This window comes from Podarcis liolepis (genome assembly GCF_965112155.1).
Source record: "Podarcis liolepis genome assembly, chromosome: 5".
Taxonomy (NCBI): domain Eukaryota; kingdom Metazoa; phylum Chordata; class Lepidosauria; order Squamata; family Lacertidae; genus Podarcis; species Podarcis liolepis.
In genome coordinates this window covers 12,477,184-12,490,715 of record NC_139556.1, presented here as the reverse complement: position 1 = coordinate 12,490,715, position 13,532 = coordinate 12,477,184, and the positions used below count along the sequence as shown (strand labels likewise).

Sequence of the window (13,532 nt, the reverse complement as noted above, 5' to 3'; positions counted from 1 at the left end):
TAGAGGAAGTCTGTCCCAGCCCAGAAGGAAACAGGAAGTTTACCTGCTGGCTGGACAAACATCCCTCCCTATGTGTAAACATGTACACTCTAGGAATGTTGTACTTGACTGCTCTTGGGTTTCACATCCCACAGTCTCCTGCCCCCAGAAAGGTTTAGACAAACATTGCTTACTATAACCCTACCTTCTAGAATGAAAGAGTACTGCAACCCACTCAAAGATGCCTTCCATCCACTGAAGAGAATAAACTTACCACAGTTGATCCAACAATCTTTTTAAGACTGAGTTTGTTGCATTACCTGATCCAGTGAGAAGCAATGCAGCGTTGGTGCCTAATTCTGACAAATTATAACTGTGTTAATACATAATGTAAGAAAATGAATTTGTTATATACAGCCCTTGGGACAGTGATTACATTATGCACAAATTCAGATTGATTTGCTAATATATATTTAGCTGTTAAACCCCAAGCTCAAATGTGATTAGCTCTACAGTATTCCAGAGTGGCATGAGGTAGGCAATTATGAGGAATAACGAATAATGCAATGTGAAAATAAATTCTGTTAGCTGTAAATGAGTTAGGGGGTTCCACTGCAGGCAAACCTTTTATAGATTCAAGCCAGAAGGACAGACAATTAAACTATAACAGAGTTAGAGCGAGAAGAAATGGAGTTACTCCTGACCTTTCTAGATATGTGTCAGAGCTATCCTGATACTTTGAAGTCCAACTGATTAGATTTATGCTCTGTTCAGGAGCCTAGTATGATACATTAGCATGCAAAACTGAATGACAGTAATAAAGTCCTCCTCCTGTGTTTCTGGCAAGCCCCCTTCTCACCCATTTGATGGGTTAAGAGGGAGAGAGAAAGAGAATTTGTATGTTGTGATGGGAATGTTTCACCTCATGTGCTTGGTCTGTGAGCACTTAAAAAAGGATGCTCTGAATAATAGGCACCAACTCTATGGGGCTGAGGACAGCACCCCCCAAAAAAGGAGGTGGGGATGGTCTCCAGGCCTCCCCACAGCAGACATGGACCCCACCCGGCTTCCCTGGGCCTTGCGGCCTGCTCCCAAGGTGTGGGACATCACACGTGTGTGTCACACATGTGACGTCATGCGCACACAACGAGCTCCCCACAACGTTGCGCGGAACTGGCTGCCTCTGCTGTCATTACTAAGACCCAGCATGGGTTTCTCAAAAACAAGTCATGCCAGGCAAATCTCATTTCTTTTTCTTGATAGAGATACAAGCTTTGTTACAAGCGCCTTATTCTGGACAGTTTGAGTTTCTAAGCCCTACCTCTGAAATATCTATTGCCTCAACCAGAGACATGATGGGCCAGGTATTTCTTTCGTGCAGGTTGACATCGTAAAGCCATTGTCACAAAGGTTTACTTCTTACAGAGCTGGCAAACCTCTGTCTGGGATATGCCAGTTCAGATTGTAGGGTGGGAGTCCAACACACAGAAACACACCTTCCACAGAGCAAATTCCACAAAGCCAAGGCTAAAACCGCTCTCTGTGGCATTCTGTCTTGCTATGTGTTGAGGTTTGTTGCAGATCCTCCAAGTGTCCCTATTTTCAGTCATCATCATTTATTTGTATGCCACCTTTCCATAGTTGAAACTATGCTCAAAGGCGACTTACAGCATGACAAGATTTACATAATTACAAACATAACAGAAGACATAAACAATAAATAAAATGCATAAAAAGTACACAACCTAATGGAAACAACTTTCACATAAATCAAAAGATCTAAAACTAAAGATACAACAATAATATCAATAATGGCAACAGCTCTCACAACCCCCTGTAAATACCGGGAATACTCCAGCTCAATAATCTGTTCAGCAGTCTCCGTTTTCGTAGCTGGAGTCAGTCAGCACTCCACTCTCCCAGGCCAGATGGGAAAGGGCCACTAAGGCAGGGTGCAGGTCTTCCAGGGCTCACAGCCAAGATGGTCTCATTTAAAAAAACAGAGATAAAAATTAAAAACAATTTAAAAGAGGAGCCCTCGGTGCTAAGCAGCCGCCGCAGTCCTCGTGAAGCCTGTCAAGCCCCACCCCAGGCCAGGTGGAAGAAGGCAAGGGCTCCAGGGGCAGTCCTGGATTTACTGAAGCCCTCCCGGTTTCTGATTTGATCCCGGAATTTCCCGCTTTTCCTTAGGATGTTCCTATTTTCACCAGAGAAACGTTAGAGGGTATGGAATTATGCGACCCACAAGCCAAGGACATAAGTAACTTTACAACCTTTAGAAGACATCTGAAGGCAGCCCTGTAGTGGGAATTATTTTTTTTTAAAGTTTAATGTTTTAATATATTTTCATATATGTTGGAAGCTGCCCAGAGTGGCTGGGGCAACCCAGTCAGATGGGTGGGGTACAAATAATAAAATTACTATTATTATGGAACAGGACGTCCCTATTTTCATTGGAGAAATGTTGGATGGCATGTTGTTGTTTTTTAAATGGAGGATCATTCAGTCGAGGGCGCCCCATTTGCATTTGTTTTTTTTAAAAAAATGATATTTATTGAAATTTTACAGACAATAAAAGGTTACAAAATTAAAAATAAGAAATAAAAAAGAATAACAATAATAAAAGAAAAAGAGATACAAAAATACAAAGACAAAATACATAAAAAGTAAAAAAAAGTTAAAAAGAAATCAATATTTTCATATCTTATATTTCATTTACTTGTTTCCTGACCTCCTCACACCCCCCTTTTGTATTCCAGTTCACATGGTTAATTCAGCAAATCCTTACCCTCTATCATTTATCTTTACTCAATATCTTAACCTATTATAACTATATATTTTCAACCATTGTCAATCCGTATTTACATATTCTTGTTAATCTTTTTACCAATACTGCTTATTTTCAATCCAACATCCCTTCAACATTCATTAATTTTACAGTATTTCTGCAAGTAGTCTTTAAATTTCTTCCAGTCTTCTTCCACCACCTCTTCTCCCTGATCTCGGATTCTGCCAGTCATTTCTGCCAGGGGAGCCCCATTTGCATTTGGGTACACCCCGAAGGTTTACAACCTACCGCACTGAGTCCTAGGCCCAAATCACTCCTTTAAATTCCTAGGAGTTTATCTCAGTGAAGACCTTACTTGGAAAATAAATACAACCAGGTGGTTACGAAAGCCCAACAGAGACTCCATCTCCTCAGAGTATTGCAGAAGAACAATGTCAATCAACATTTGATGATCTCCTTCTACCGGTCCACAATAGAAAGTGTCCTTTCATACTGCATCACGGTGTGGTACGCTGGTTTGACATCATCTGATAGGAAGTGCCTACAGAGGGTGGTGAATACCACACAAGATATTATGGGCTGTCCCGTGAATCCGCTGGATGAAATAGCAGAAGAAAGTTGCCTCAGGAGAGTGAGGAAAATTATCAGGGATGATTCACACCCTGGCCGGCACTTTCTTGATCTCCTGCCCTCAGGCAGAAGATATAGAAGCATCATTAGTCGCGCCAACAGGGTAAAAAACAGCTTCTATCCATGGGCTGTTAGGCTGCTGAATGAAAAGATAACAACAGGGCAACTGACTTTCGGGTTTGGTGGGTGTGCGTCAGTAAATGAGGGGAATTAAGACTAAAAGAGTTGAGTGGGGGGTGCTTGTGTAATCTCACTGCATACAAGTTGTACAAGTGACAATAAAGTATTTTGATATTCAATATTTAAAGTTTACAGAGCAAATGAAGTGATGACTAAGTACTTTCTTCCTTTCTCACTCTCCAATTCCAAAGTCTCTCCTGAGGACACTGGACAATCCCAAGGGCCGTTCAGCCTTCAGAACCAGCAGCGGTTTTAATGGGCTGCTCTCTCTGCTGGCTGACATGGAAGGCGCGTTGCAGGATCCGCCCTCAAGCTTGTGGGCCCCGTTTGGTCCTAGCCACATAATGGAGCTTGTACTGCATATTCTCCAAGCAATAGCGGCTGCTATCTATTCGGACGCTGTCAACCGTGATTTTTTCCAAAAGAAGGGGCTCTTTGACAAGATGGCGGAGGACCTTGGCTTGCTAGGCTGCTTCTCAGGACAGAAGTGGGGACAGATTCCGGTACAGCTCCACGCAACACGGTCGTTCGCTGAATTTTCAAATGGAGCTGTTTCCTCACCCGCGTCCTTTCCTACCTGGCTTAAAAGCTGTATAATTATACTCAGTTTCCTTGACAACATGGCCAAGAGGAACCCCTTCGAACTCAAGAGCTACTTGGTGGGCATGAAACTAGGTGTAGATCAAGTCCCTCAAGATGTAAAAGAAAATAAACCAGAAGAAACTGAAGACAACTTTGAGCATTCAGGTGAAAATAGAGCAACTGTAGACCTACAGCCAGAATTCAAAGACAGGTAAGTTTTTGACTACTATAAGTACTAAAAAAATGTCTAAAGATGCTTCTGTTATTATATTTTTACAGCATTCTTTTCATACGGTAAGTGAAGGGGGAGACATTTTATCCAGCTTCCATCAAACAATATGTGAATTGAAATACATGGATCCTTCATGGTTTGTACTACTCTGGGTTTCATAACAAAGCTCTTCAGGCAAATAATGTGTACTAAAAGGTGTTTGTTTGTTTTTTTAAAGGGAAAAGTGTGCATAAAAATGTGTATGTTTGTGGAAAAAGAACACAAAATATAATAGGGGAAATTGCTTGAAAAATGTGTATATTGTGAGAAATTGCATACAAAAACCTTGCATGTCAGGAGAACTGTGAATGGAAGTGCTGGTGGATTTTCACGAGGACTGTGGCAAACTAAATTTAAGATTGGAAAAGTAAGAATCTGAGGGAAACTGACAGCGACCGAGTTGTCCATCTCCATGTGCAGTAATTAACTGGCAGCTTGCTTCTGTACATGTTGACACAGGATAAAAGCTCAAACGCCGTATAACATGACAGGAACAAAACTGCCTCTAACTTGGTTTAGAGCCCAGCTAGGAGGACAGCAATTGGAAGTGGGATCTTTCTTGGTATGAAGTGATGGGCTGAAGGAACGTTCAGCATTTATGCCCACGGGCCTATTTTGTGCTTTAAAATCAGACATGCGCAGAAGATTGCAGCTTGGCAGCCTATTTTTTATACAGCTGCTGTATATTTTGCTAGCGTTGTGGAAATATAGAGAATGGCCTTGCAAAAAAAGTTGTTCTTTTTTTAACAAGGAAAATTCTGAGGGCCATATAACATAGTACAGTGGTACCTGGGGTTAAGAACTTAATTCGTTCTGGAGGTCCGTTCTTAACCTGAAACTGTTCTTAACCTGGGTACCACTTTAGCTAATGGGGTCTCCTGCTGACGCCGCACCGCAACTGTGCAATTTCTGTTCTCATCCTGAAGCAAAGTTCTTAACCCGAGGTACTATTTCTGGGTTAGCGGAGTCTGTAACCTGAAGCGTCTGTAACCCGAGGTACCACTGTATGTTGTTCATAGATGTTTTGAGAATGGTATGCCCAGTATAATGTGTTCCTCTCTCAGCGTGCCCCCAACATCTGTTCCAAAGTGTCCACCAACCCTCTGGAGCAGATTTTGGAGGTACATGTGGAAGTCCTGTTACACAAGAGGAGGTCTGTTGTGGATGCAACCCAAAGCACAGTACACTGGTACCTCTGGTTATGTGCTTAATTTGTTCTGGAGGTCCATTCTTAACCTGAAACTGTTCTTAACCTGAGGTACCACTTTAGCTAATGGAGCCTGCCGCCGCTGCGCGATTTCTGTTCTCATCCTGAAACAAAGTTCTTAAGCCGAGGTACTATTTCTGGGTTAGCGGAGTCTGTAACCTGAAGCGTATGTAACCCGAGGTACCACTGTATACTCTTCTGCAGAATTATGCAGCATATACAATTATGTTGTGCGGCTGGATGCGAACCTACAATAGCATGACAGTGTGCTGGAGGGCCACGATGACATGATGCTTGTAACTGACAGCCTCCCCTTCAGATCTCCGTAGTTTCAAATGCCGCCAATACTTCTTTTTTGTGAGGTTCCCATTATTATGTGCAGTTGCCAAACATCCTGCTATGGCTTCCTCCTTCGACTCCTCAGTATTCCCACTTCCTCCTCAAAGAAGCCGTTTCTTCAGAGGTCTCACGCCAAAGAGCAGCGAGGAATCAAGAATGAGCCGTCCATATGGAAACCTGCCTTAAACAGAGTCAGGCCACAGGCCTACCCAGATCGTTGCAGGTAGATCTCACCTTAGGCTGGGGTTATGTTCCTGACTATTGTGTGTGTAATGGGTATGAGTTACTCATTCGTAAGCTGGTGCCTTTCTCGGTTAATTTGCCTTGTTAAACCTTTCTGACTGCACAGCCCCTTCTCATCGTGACTGTCTCAGTCACTGGCAGAATCCGTCAGTGGGCGTTTCTTGAACCTCTTCCAACATAAAAGTTGTTTGACACCCAGTCTCCTCCTCCTCTCACTGCGCGGGAGTCTTCTGCGCAGGGAAGGTGTGGGTAGCGGAGGACCTGGGCTCTCCTCGCTGATGTCCAGTGAAGAGTCCTGGAGCCCTCTCTCCGATTCTCCCATCTGCCCCCCTTTATCCCCGGTGTTGCGCTGATTGGCTTCCCCCTCTACTGAGCTGTTTCTCCCCCCGCTGCTGGGTCCTTCGCCAGCATCATCTGGGAGCCTCCCCTTCACCTCTCGCTCCGATGTCAGTTCCCTGACAGTGTGCATAAGCAAAATTATGTAAACCCGAATGAGCCCTGGAACAGTCCTGTGCGGCAATCTCTACATGTCCAAAATGGGAGAATAGTAACAATAACAATAACAATAACAATAACAATAACAATAACAATAACAATAACAATAACAATAACAATAACAATAACAATAACAATAACAATAACAATAATTTATACCCTGCCCTCCCCAGGCTCAGGGTGTCTAACACCAATAAAATCACAGTAAAAACATAATAGGGGGGAAAACCCAATTTAAAATACAAGTTAAAGTGCAATTTAAAATGCAGCCTCATTTTAAAAGTAGCCAATAACTTAAGACCATAAGGGGGTTGGATAACTCCAAAGAAAATATGGGCATCCTACCATAACCTCTGACATTTCTCCGATGAAAATAGGGACATTCTGGGATCAAATCAGAAACTTAAATCTCTAAATCAGGGATATCCCTGGGAAACAGAGGCATTTGAAGAGTCTGTTGCTGCACCAGGAAGTTGTGAACTAATCGAGAAATTCTAGCATAATTTTATGGGACCTCAACTTGCAGCCTCGCCAATGGAAAATGTATCTTCATTGGCTCCTATTTAATTGATTTATCAGTTATTTTTAACTTATTGCTTTAGTATGGGCACATCCAGAAAAGTTTCTTACCCCTGAAATTTGTAGCTTTACCACAGAACTGGGGACGGCCAGAACTTGGTCCTGTTCATAATTTTGTGCGTTGCCATGGGAGCTGCATCCCATGTTAATTGGGCGTTTGTGTGCTTGAAACAACCACATGGAAAGTCATGTGGGTCTTTCCTTCCCACATGTTGCCTTTCTGGGAAGAATGGCAACAATCCAGTGAGAAATAACCACATGATCTGCCTCACCTTATTTGTTGTGTCAACCACACGGTGGATCCAGTAGGGTGGACTTTTGTATGTTACGCAACATACAAAACCTATTTACAGTACTTTCACGAGAGAAATACTCCCCACCCACCCGGTGTTTTTATCTGTTCCTATTTTATCTGTAAGCCAGCCATCTTGAATCATTGTTAGTGAAAAAGGCAGGCCATAAAAATATATAACAACAACAACAACAACAACAACAACAACAACAACAACAATTTATTATTTATACCCCGCCCATCTGGCTGGGTTTCCCCAGCCACTCTGGGCGGCTTCCAAAAGAATATTAAAATACTATGATACATCAAACATTAAAAGCTTCCCTAAACAGGGCTGCCTTCAGATGTCTTCTAAAAGTCTGGTAGTTGTTGTTCTCTTTGAGAACAACATATAAAAGTAATAATGAGTTACCTTATCACCCACACTCAGGCTTCTTTCGATGGGGAAAGGTCTGTAAGAGGGCTTTGTGCCCATGGATGGGCCATCATTTTCTGCTAAGGCAGACCTCTACCACGACCAAAGTGTTTGTTTTATGAGAAGCATATGAGGAATGAGGCTGTCGGGAAAGAGTTGGCATTCGTGGGTGCAGGCGATGTTCTCTTTCTGCTGCAGAATGTGCTGGAGCCCAGTGGGGCTGCAAGCCAGGCGGAATCTGAACAAGAAAACAAAATTTGGGCATGTTTGCGGCAGTGGTGTTTTTCTAGAAAAAAGAGGTGCTGGAAGTCACCACGAACGTTTCCCTTGTACTCTTACGGTGGCAATGGAGCACCCCCAAGAGGTGCCGGAACCAAGTTCCTGTGAGTTCCAGCTGAAGAAAGAAAAAGCCCTGGTTTTCAGTGATATCATTCCTCCCAACCAACCTCCTGAGCGATGAGAATTTGGGAATAAGTTCTAGCATAGTCAAAGGTAAAGGAACCCCTGACCATTAGGTCGCGGATGACTCTGAGGTTGTGGCACTTTATCTTGTTTTATTGGCCGAGGGAGCTGGCGTACAGCTTCCGGGTCATGTGGCCAGCATGACTAAGCCACTTCTGGCGAACCAGAGCAGCGCATGGAAACGCCGTTTACCTTCCCACCAGAGCGGTACCTATTTATCTACTTGCACTTTGAGGTGCTTTCGAACTGCTAGGTTGGCAGGAGCAGGGACATCCCTTATAGCATAGTAGAATGTGTCCCCCCCCCCCAGGTTCACACATTAAAAATGTGAGGCTTGTATTTATCTCTGGTGTGGTCATTAGGCAGTTGGGTGACACTGGTGACAGTTATGAAAGTGCCAGTTGTGACCTGCCAAGTTCAAGCAAACAGCAATTAACTTTAATAATATTTAGAAACGGCAATCTTAATTTTTGTTGCAGGGCAATCTGTGAGGAAGCAGCTGGCTGAGAGTGAAGTAAGATTCCTGTGGCACTGGAGGGCAGTATGTGTGTTCTAGTAGCTGCTTTGTAAACTGATGTTCACACAGTGAAAAAGCGTTTACGAACAGTTTAATTACTAGTATTCAGTATTCAGGGCTTGACCTTTGTAAAGCACAGTCCTGTCATCATTTGTCATGGAGCATCTTTGAAACAGATGCCCATTCTGGTTGGCATTTTGCCACCATCCATGCGTTTCCAAAAATTGGGGACTGCTTGCTTTTAAAAAATGATTTGTTAATTGACAAGTGCAAACTCTCAAGCATTTGTAGAGGGGCAGAATGAACGCTCTTTCCTCTCCCTATCCTGTGTCAGCCACAGGACTGTTTAGGAGAATTTGAGAGCTTGGTTTCCCGGCCGCCATTTTTTGAACCAGCCTGAACATCGTGAAGAAAGGTTGATGTAGCTTGGGAATGTGTGGCATTTTGCTTTGACTGGACAGCAGTCCCCTTCTCCTTGTGCCCTCCATCTTTCCCAACATCAGGGTCTTTTCCAGGGAGTCTTCTCTTCTCATGAGGTGGCCAAAGTATTGGAGCCTCAGCTTCAGGATCTGTCCTTCCAGTGAGCACTCAGGGCTGATTTCCTTCAGAATGGAGAGGTTTGATCTTCTTGCAGTCCAAGAGTCTCCTCCAGCACCATAATTCAAAAGCATCCATTCTTCGGCGATCAGCCTTCTTTATGGTCCAGTTCTCATCTGTTTATCCCACTATAAGAAATTATATTGTCAGTACAACCTTTCTCTCGTGCATTAATTTCTTAATTTCCTATTTGACTTATTTCCTGTTCCTGCACTGATGTATAGCTTTTACTTTTTGCTTCTCTCCCGATGCTAGTTCGGCCTTCCCCCGCCTTTCCTTCTGTCTCAGGTGGTTGGTTTGTGCGTGTTTTTTTAATTGTGAACCTGTGAGATGTTTTTGATTTCTTCTGCCACCTAGTGCATTTTATGGCCGCCTGTAAGGGTTGGGCATTTGCCATTTAAGCTAGAAATCTACCAAATTAGTTAGTGTGTGTCCAGTATGTTTTGTCCAGGTTATATTTGATCCTAAGAGATGTGATTGTGGATTATAGATGCTTGAGGAATTTGATCTGTGTGATTTTGGATCCACATCTCACGGACTAATGTGTTGATTGTCACTTAATCATCCATAGGTTTTTGTAGTTTCCAAATTGTCCATTTCTCTGCTCATATTTTGAGGGAATATAAAAACACATATTTTGAGAGAAAAACACATTTATAAATACATATTTAGATACTTATTTAAATGTGGTGTGCATGTATGTGGATCAAAACATTGCAGATTAATGTGGAAATGGAGCAAAATGAATTTATGGGTGAACATATTGTCACAGAATGGAAGCGGACCGATTCCACTGTTTAGATTGTGGAAGGATCTGTCAACTTAGGTCCTCCCAGTTTCTCATTTTCCTGCCAACTTAAATTGGGTTCTTCACATTTCTACAGCGTTTTGTAAACTTTCTTTAAAAAAACAATCCTCGTGGAAATTCTTCGGTATTTTTGTGCAACTTTCTCCCAATAAGCACATTTTGGTAGGCAATTTTCACAAGCAGTTTCTGCTGATATAACACATGTTTGTATGTTGTTTTCAGTGGTATATTCATTTTTATGCACATTTTAATCTATTATATGCATTTTTCTAAACGTTGGTTTATTGGAGAACTGCATTGCAAAATTCGGATTAAGTGCAAATTTGGAATTGACTAGCAGTTCAATTCCATGCATGTTTGGTAAGCATAGGTAGGATCATTGTGTATTTCTGATTGCAGTATAAAAAACTGAGCTGTCCAGCAAACTGAAAACTATAGTAGCTAAATGGATCTTACATATGTCTTAGTACCAGGGAATATGAAGCAGTGTACAGTGGTACCTCGGGTTAAGTACTTAATTCGTTCCGGAGGTCCATTCTTAACCTGAAACTGTTCTTAACCTGAAGCACCACTTTAGCTAATGGGGCCTCCTGCTGCTGCCGCGCTGCTGGAGCACGATTTCTTTTCTCATCCTGAAGCAAAGTTCTTAACCCGAGGTACTATTTCTGGGTTAGCGGAGTCTGTAACCTGAAGCGTATGTAACCTGAGGTACCACTGTATTATGGTCATGTTCCTGCTCTGCTTGTGAACTTCTAGACTGGCTATAGAAAAATGCTGGAGTAGGTGGACTCCTATTTGACCCAGCAAGGATATCCTTATGTTCTAAACTGTTGTCTTTTATTACACACTGATGTCTATCTGCCCATGCCTTTAGAGTTACGTTAACTCTCTCCATGTCTTTTCTCTTCAGGTTAGATGCTGAGGACGGGGAAATTGTGTGTCCTGGGGCTCTTTGTGTCATGGTGAAACTGATTTGCAAGCTCTACAATGAGGCCTACCCAGAAGTAAGTCCTGCCTTCGTAGTCGTTTGTTGGCTCGTTGGTTCCTTAGATTACAAGGCCCCATAGGATCAAAAGCAAATGTTGCATTGCTTTCACATTAAAGGATTCCTTCCAGCCTCTTTCGAGTGGGGCCTAAAAGCCCCACTTTGGGAAAACAAATGGAATTGCTGCAGCCTTTCTTTGCCCTAGTACTCAGCTCTGAAAGATGGGGAGGCATCCATTGAAGGCCAACTTCCAGAAAGGGTAAAGGTAAAGGGACCCCTGACCATTAGGTCCAGTCGTGACCGACTCTGGGGTTGCGGCGCTCATCTCGCTTTATTGGCCGAGGGAGCCGGTGTACAGCTTCCGGGTCATGTGGCCAACATGACTAAGCCACTTCTGGCGAACCAGAGCAGCGCATAGAAATGCCGTTTACCTTCCCGACGGAGTGGTACCTATTTATCTACTTGCACTTTGACATGCTTTCGAACTGCTAGGTTGGCAGGAGCTGGGACCAAGCAACGGGAGCTCACCTCTTCGTGGGGATTCGAACCGCCGACCTTCTGATCGGCAAGTCCTAGGCTCTGTGGTTTAACCCACAGTGCCACCCGCATCCCAGAAAGGGTAAAGGGAACCTTTATTCTAGAAAGGTTTACCCATCAAATGATCTCTTTACCCATCAAATGATCCATCTGCTGACAAGGGAGGGGGCAATTTGTATTTCTATCAGGGTGTTGCCCAGCCCAGTACTGTCTCTACTTTTTTTCTCCCTCTTTATACCATATCTCCTTATGTCCCCCTGAATCTGTGCAGAATTTTAGGGCATTTGGGAAGTGTGAAATTTTAGGGCATTATGGGTAACTGAGTCCTTACTAACCTATTATTCTCTCCGTATCTGAGATCTGATGATTTCATCCCAGAATTCACACAGGTCAAATTCCTTAAGCATTCCAAACTGAAAGCACAAGTTCAAAAGCAAACATTATTAATTTAGAATATTTATATCATGCTTAATAATCCCCAAATGCTTTCAAATGTATGAATCTGAATGCAATGGGAATAAAAAATGGGAATAAACGAGAGCAATACGTTCATAGGATCTGCAATGTAGAGAAACACAGGTACAGTTCCCAAGGCTATAAAGTTGTGAATTGCACTGGAAAGGAGGAGATGAAAACTACTTAAAAGTATATGGCATGTTTCTGAATGACACTGTTGCCCTTAGACTTCACCCTCATGCAAAGTTGTGAGCTCGTCTGCTGATTTCTAATTGCACCTCCTGTATCCCTGACGAATTGTGGGAGTGATTTGTAGGAAAATCAATCTATAAGCTGGGGAAACAGAGACTAGTTTCCTGCCACCATTAATTTTTTTTCACTAAAACCCCCTTTTTACTGGAATGAGCATCCCTGAAAACAGCACATTTTATTCAAAACAAGGCAATCTTGTTATTGGCAGGACTGCTGTCATAATGAGAACAATCAATTCCTTGTACTCCATTATGGCCATATTGAATTTATTTGGGAGATTACTTGTTTACTTAGCCAAGATCAACATAGGTTTTCTTTTCTTTTCTTGACCTTGCTTTTTTCCCACTGAAATAATTATTAGGAAGTGCAATATTTAAAGCACAAAAAGCATTAGAAGCTACTTTAAAATATCTAGATTAAGATGCTCTCTCGGTTCTTGGAGAATTGGAGAACACGGTCCCTTAAGAGTTCTTGTGAAAAAACTCTTAGAGATGGAGAGGAGTCCATTTGGGCTTTGAGCAATTTCAGTGTGTTTCTTTAGGACTGGCCTGAACTAGTCATTAACCCATCCAAACCCAGCTCATCGGCTATGTACTTGTGGCCTAGTGCCACCCTAGCTGTATAGACCCAAACAGAAGAATTGTTAGGCTGGCGATAAGAAGACATATATTGTTGACTTCTGCTGCAGCATGGTACCATTGGCTCTACTCAGGACTGGGAAGAGGCCAAAGATATAGCAATAATAGCTCATTATGGTCATACTATGGTTTTCAAAGTAGTGATGTATGGAAGTGAGAGCTGGACCATAAAGAAGGCTGTTCGCCAAAGAATGGATGCTTTTGAATTATGGTGCTGGAGGAGACTCTTGAGAGTCCCATGGACTGCAAGAAGATCAAACCTCTCCATTCTTAAGGAAAT

The 13,532-nt window shown here is 42.7% G+C and overlaps 1 protein-coding gene across 2 annotated transcripts in view; it reads left to right on the top strand.

Annotated features, from left to right (window-relative positions):
• WDFY4 (WDFY family member 4) overlaps nt 1-13,532 on the top strand; it is a 218,664-nt gene that overhangs the window by 44,334 nt on the left and 160,798 nt on the right. For both annotated transcript variants that reach the window (XM_083505395.1, XM_083505396.1), the window contains 2 exons: nt 3,769-4,370; nt 11,295-11,388. In XM_083505395.1, the coding sequence (XP_083361521.1) occupies nt 3,769-4,370; nt 11,295-11,388 (696 nt within the window). The remainder of the gene's footprint in view (nt 1-3,768; nt 4,371-11,294; nt 11,389-13,532) is intronic.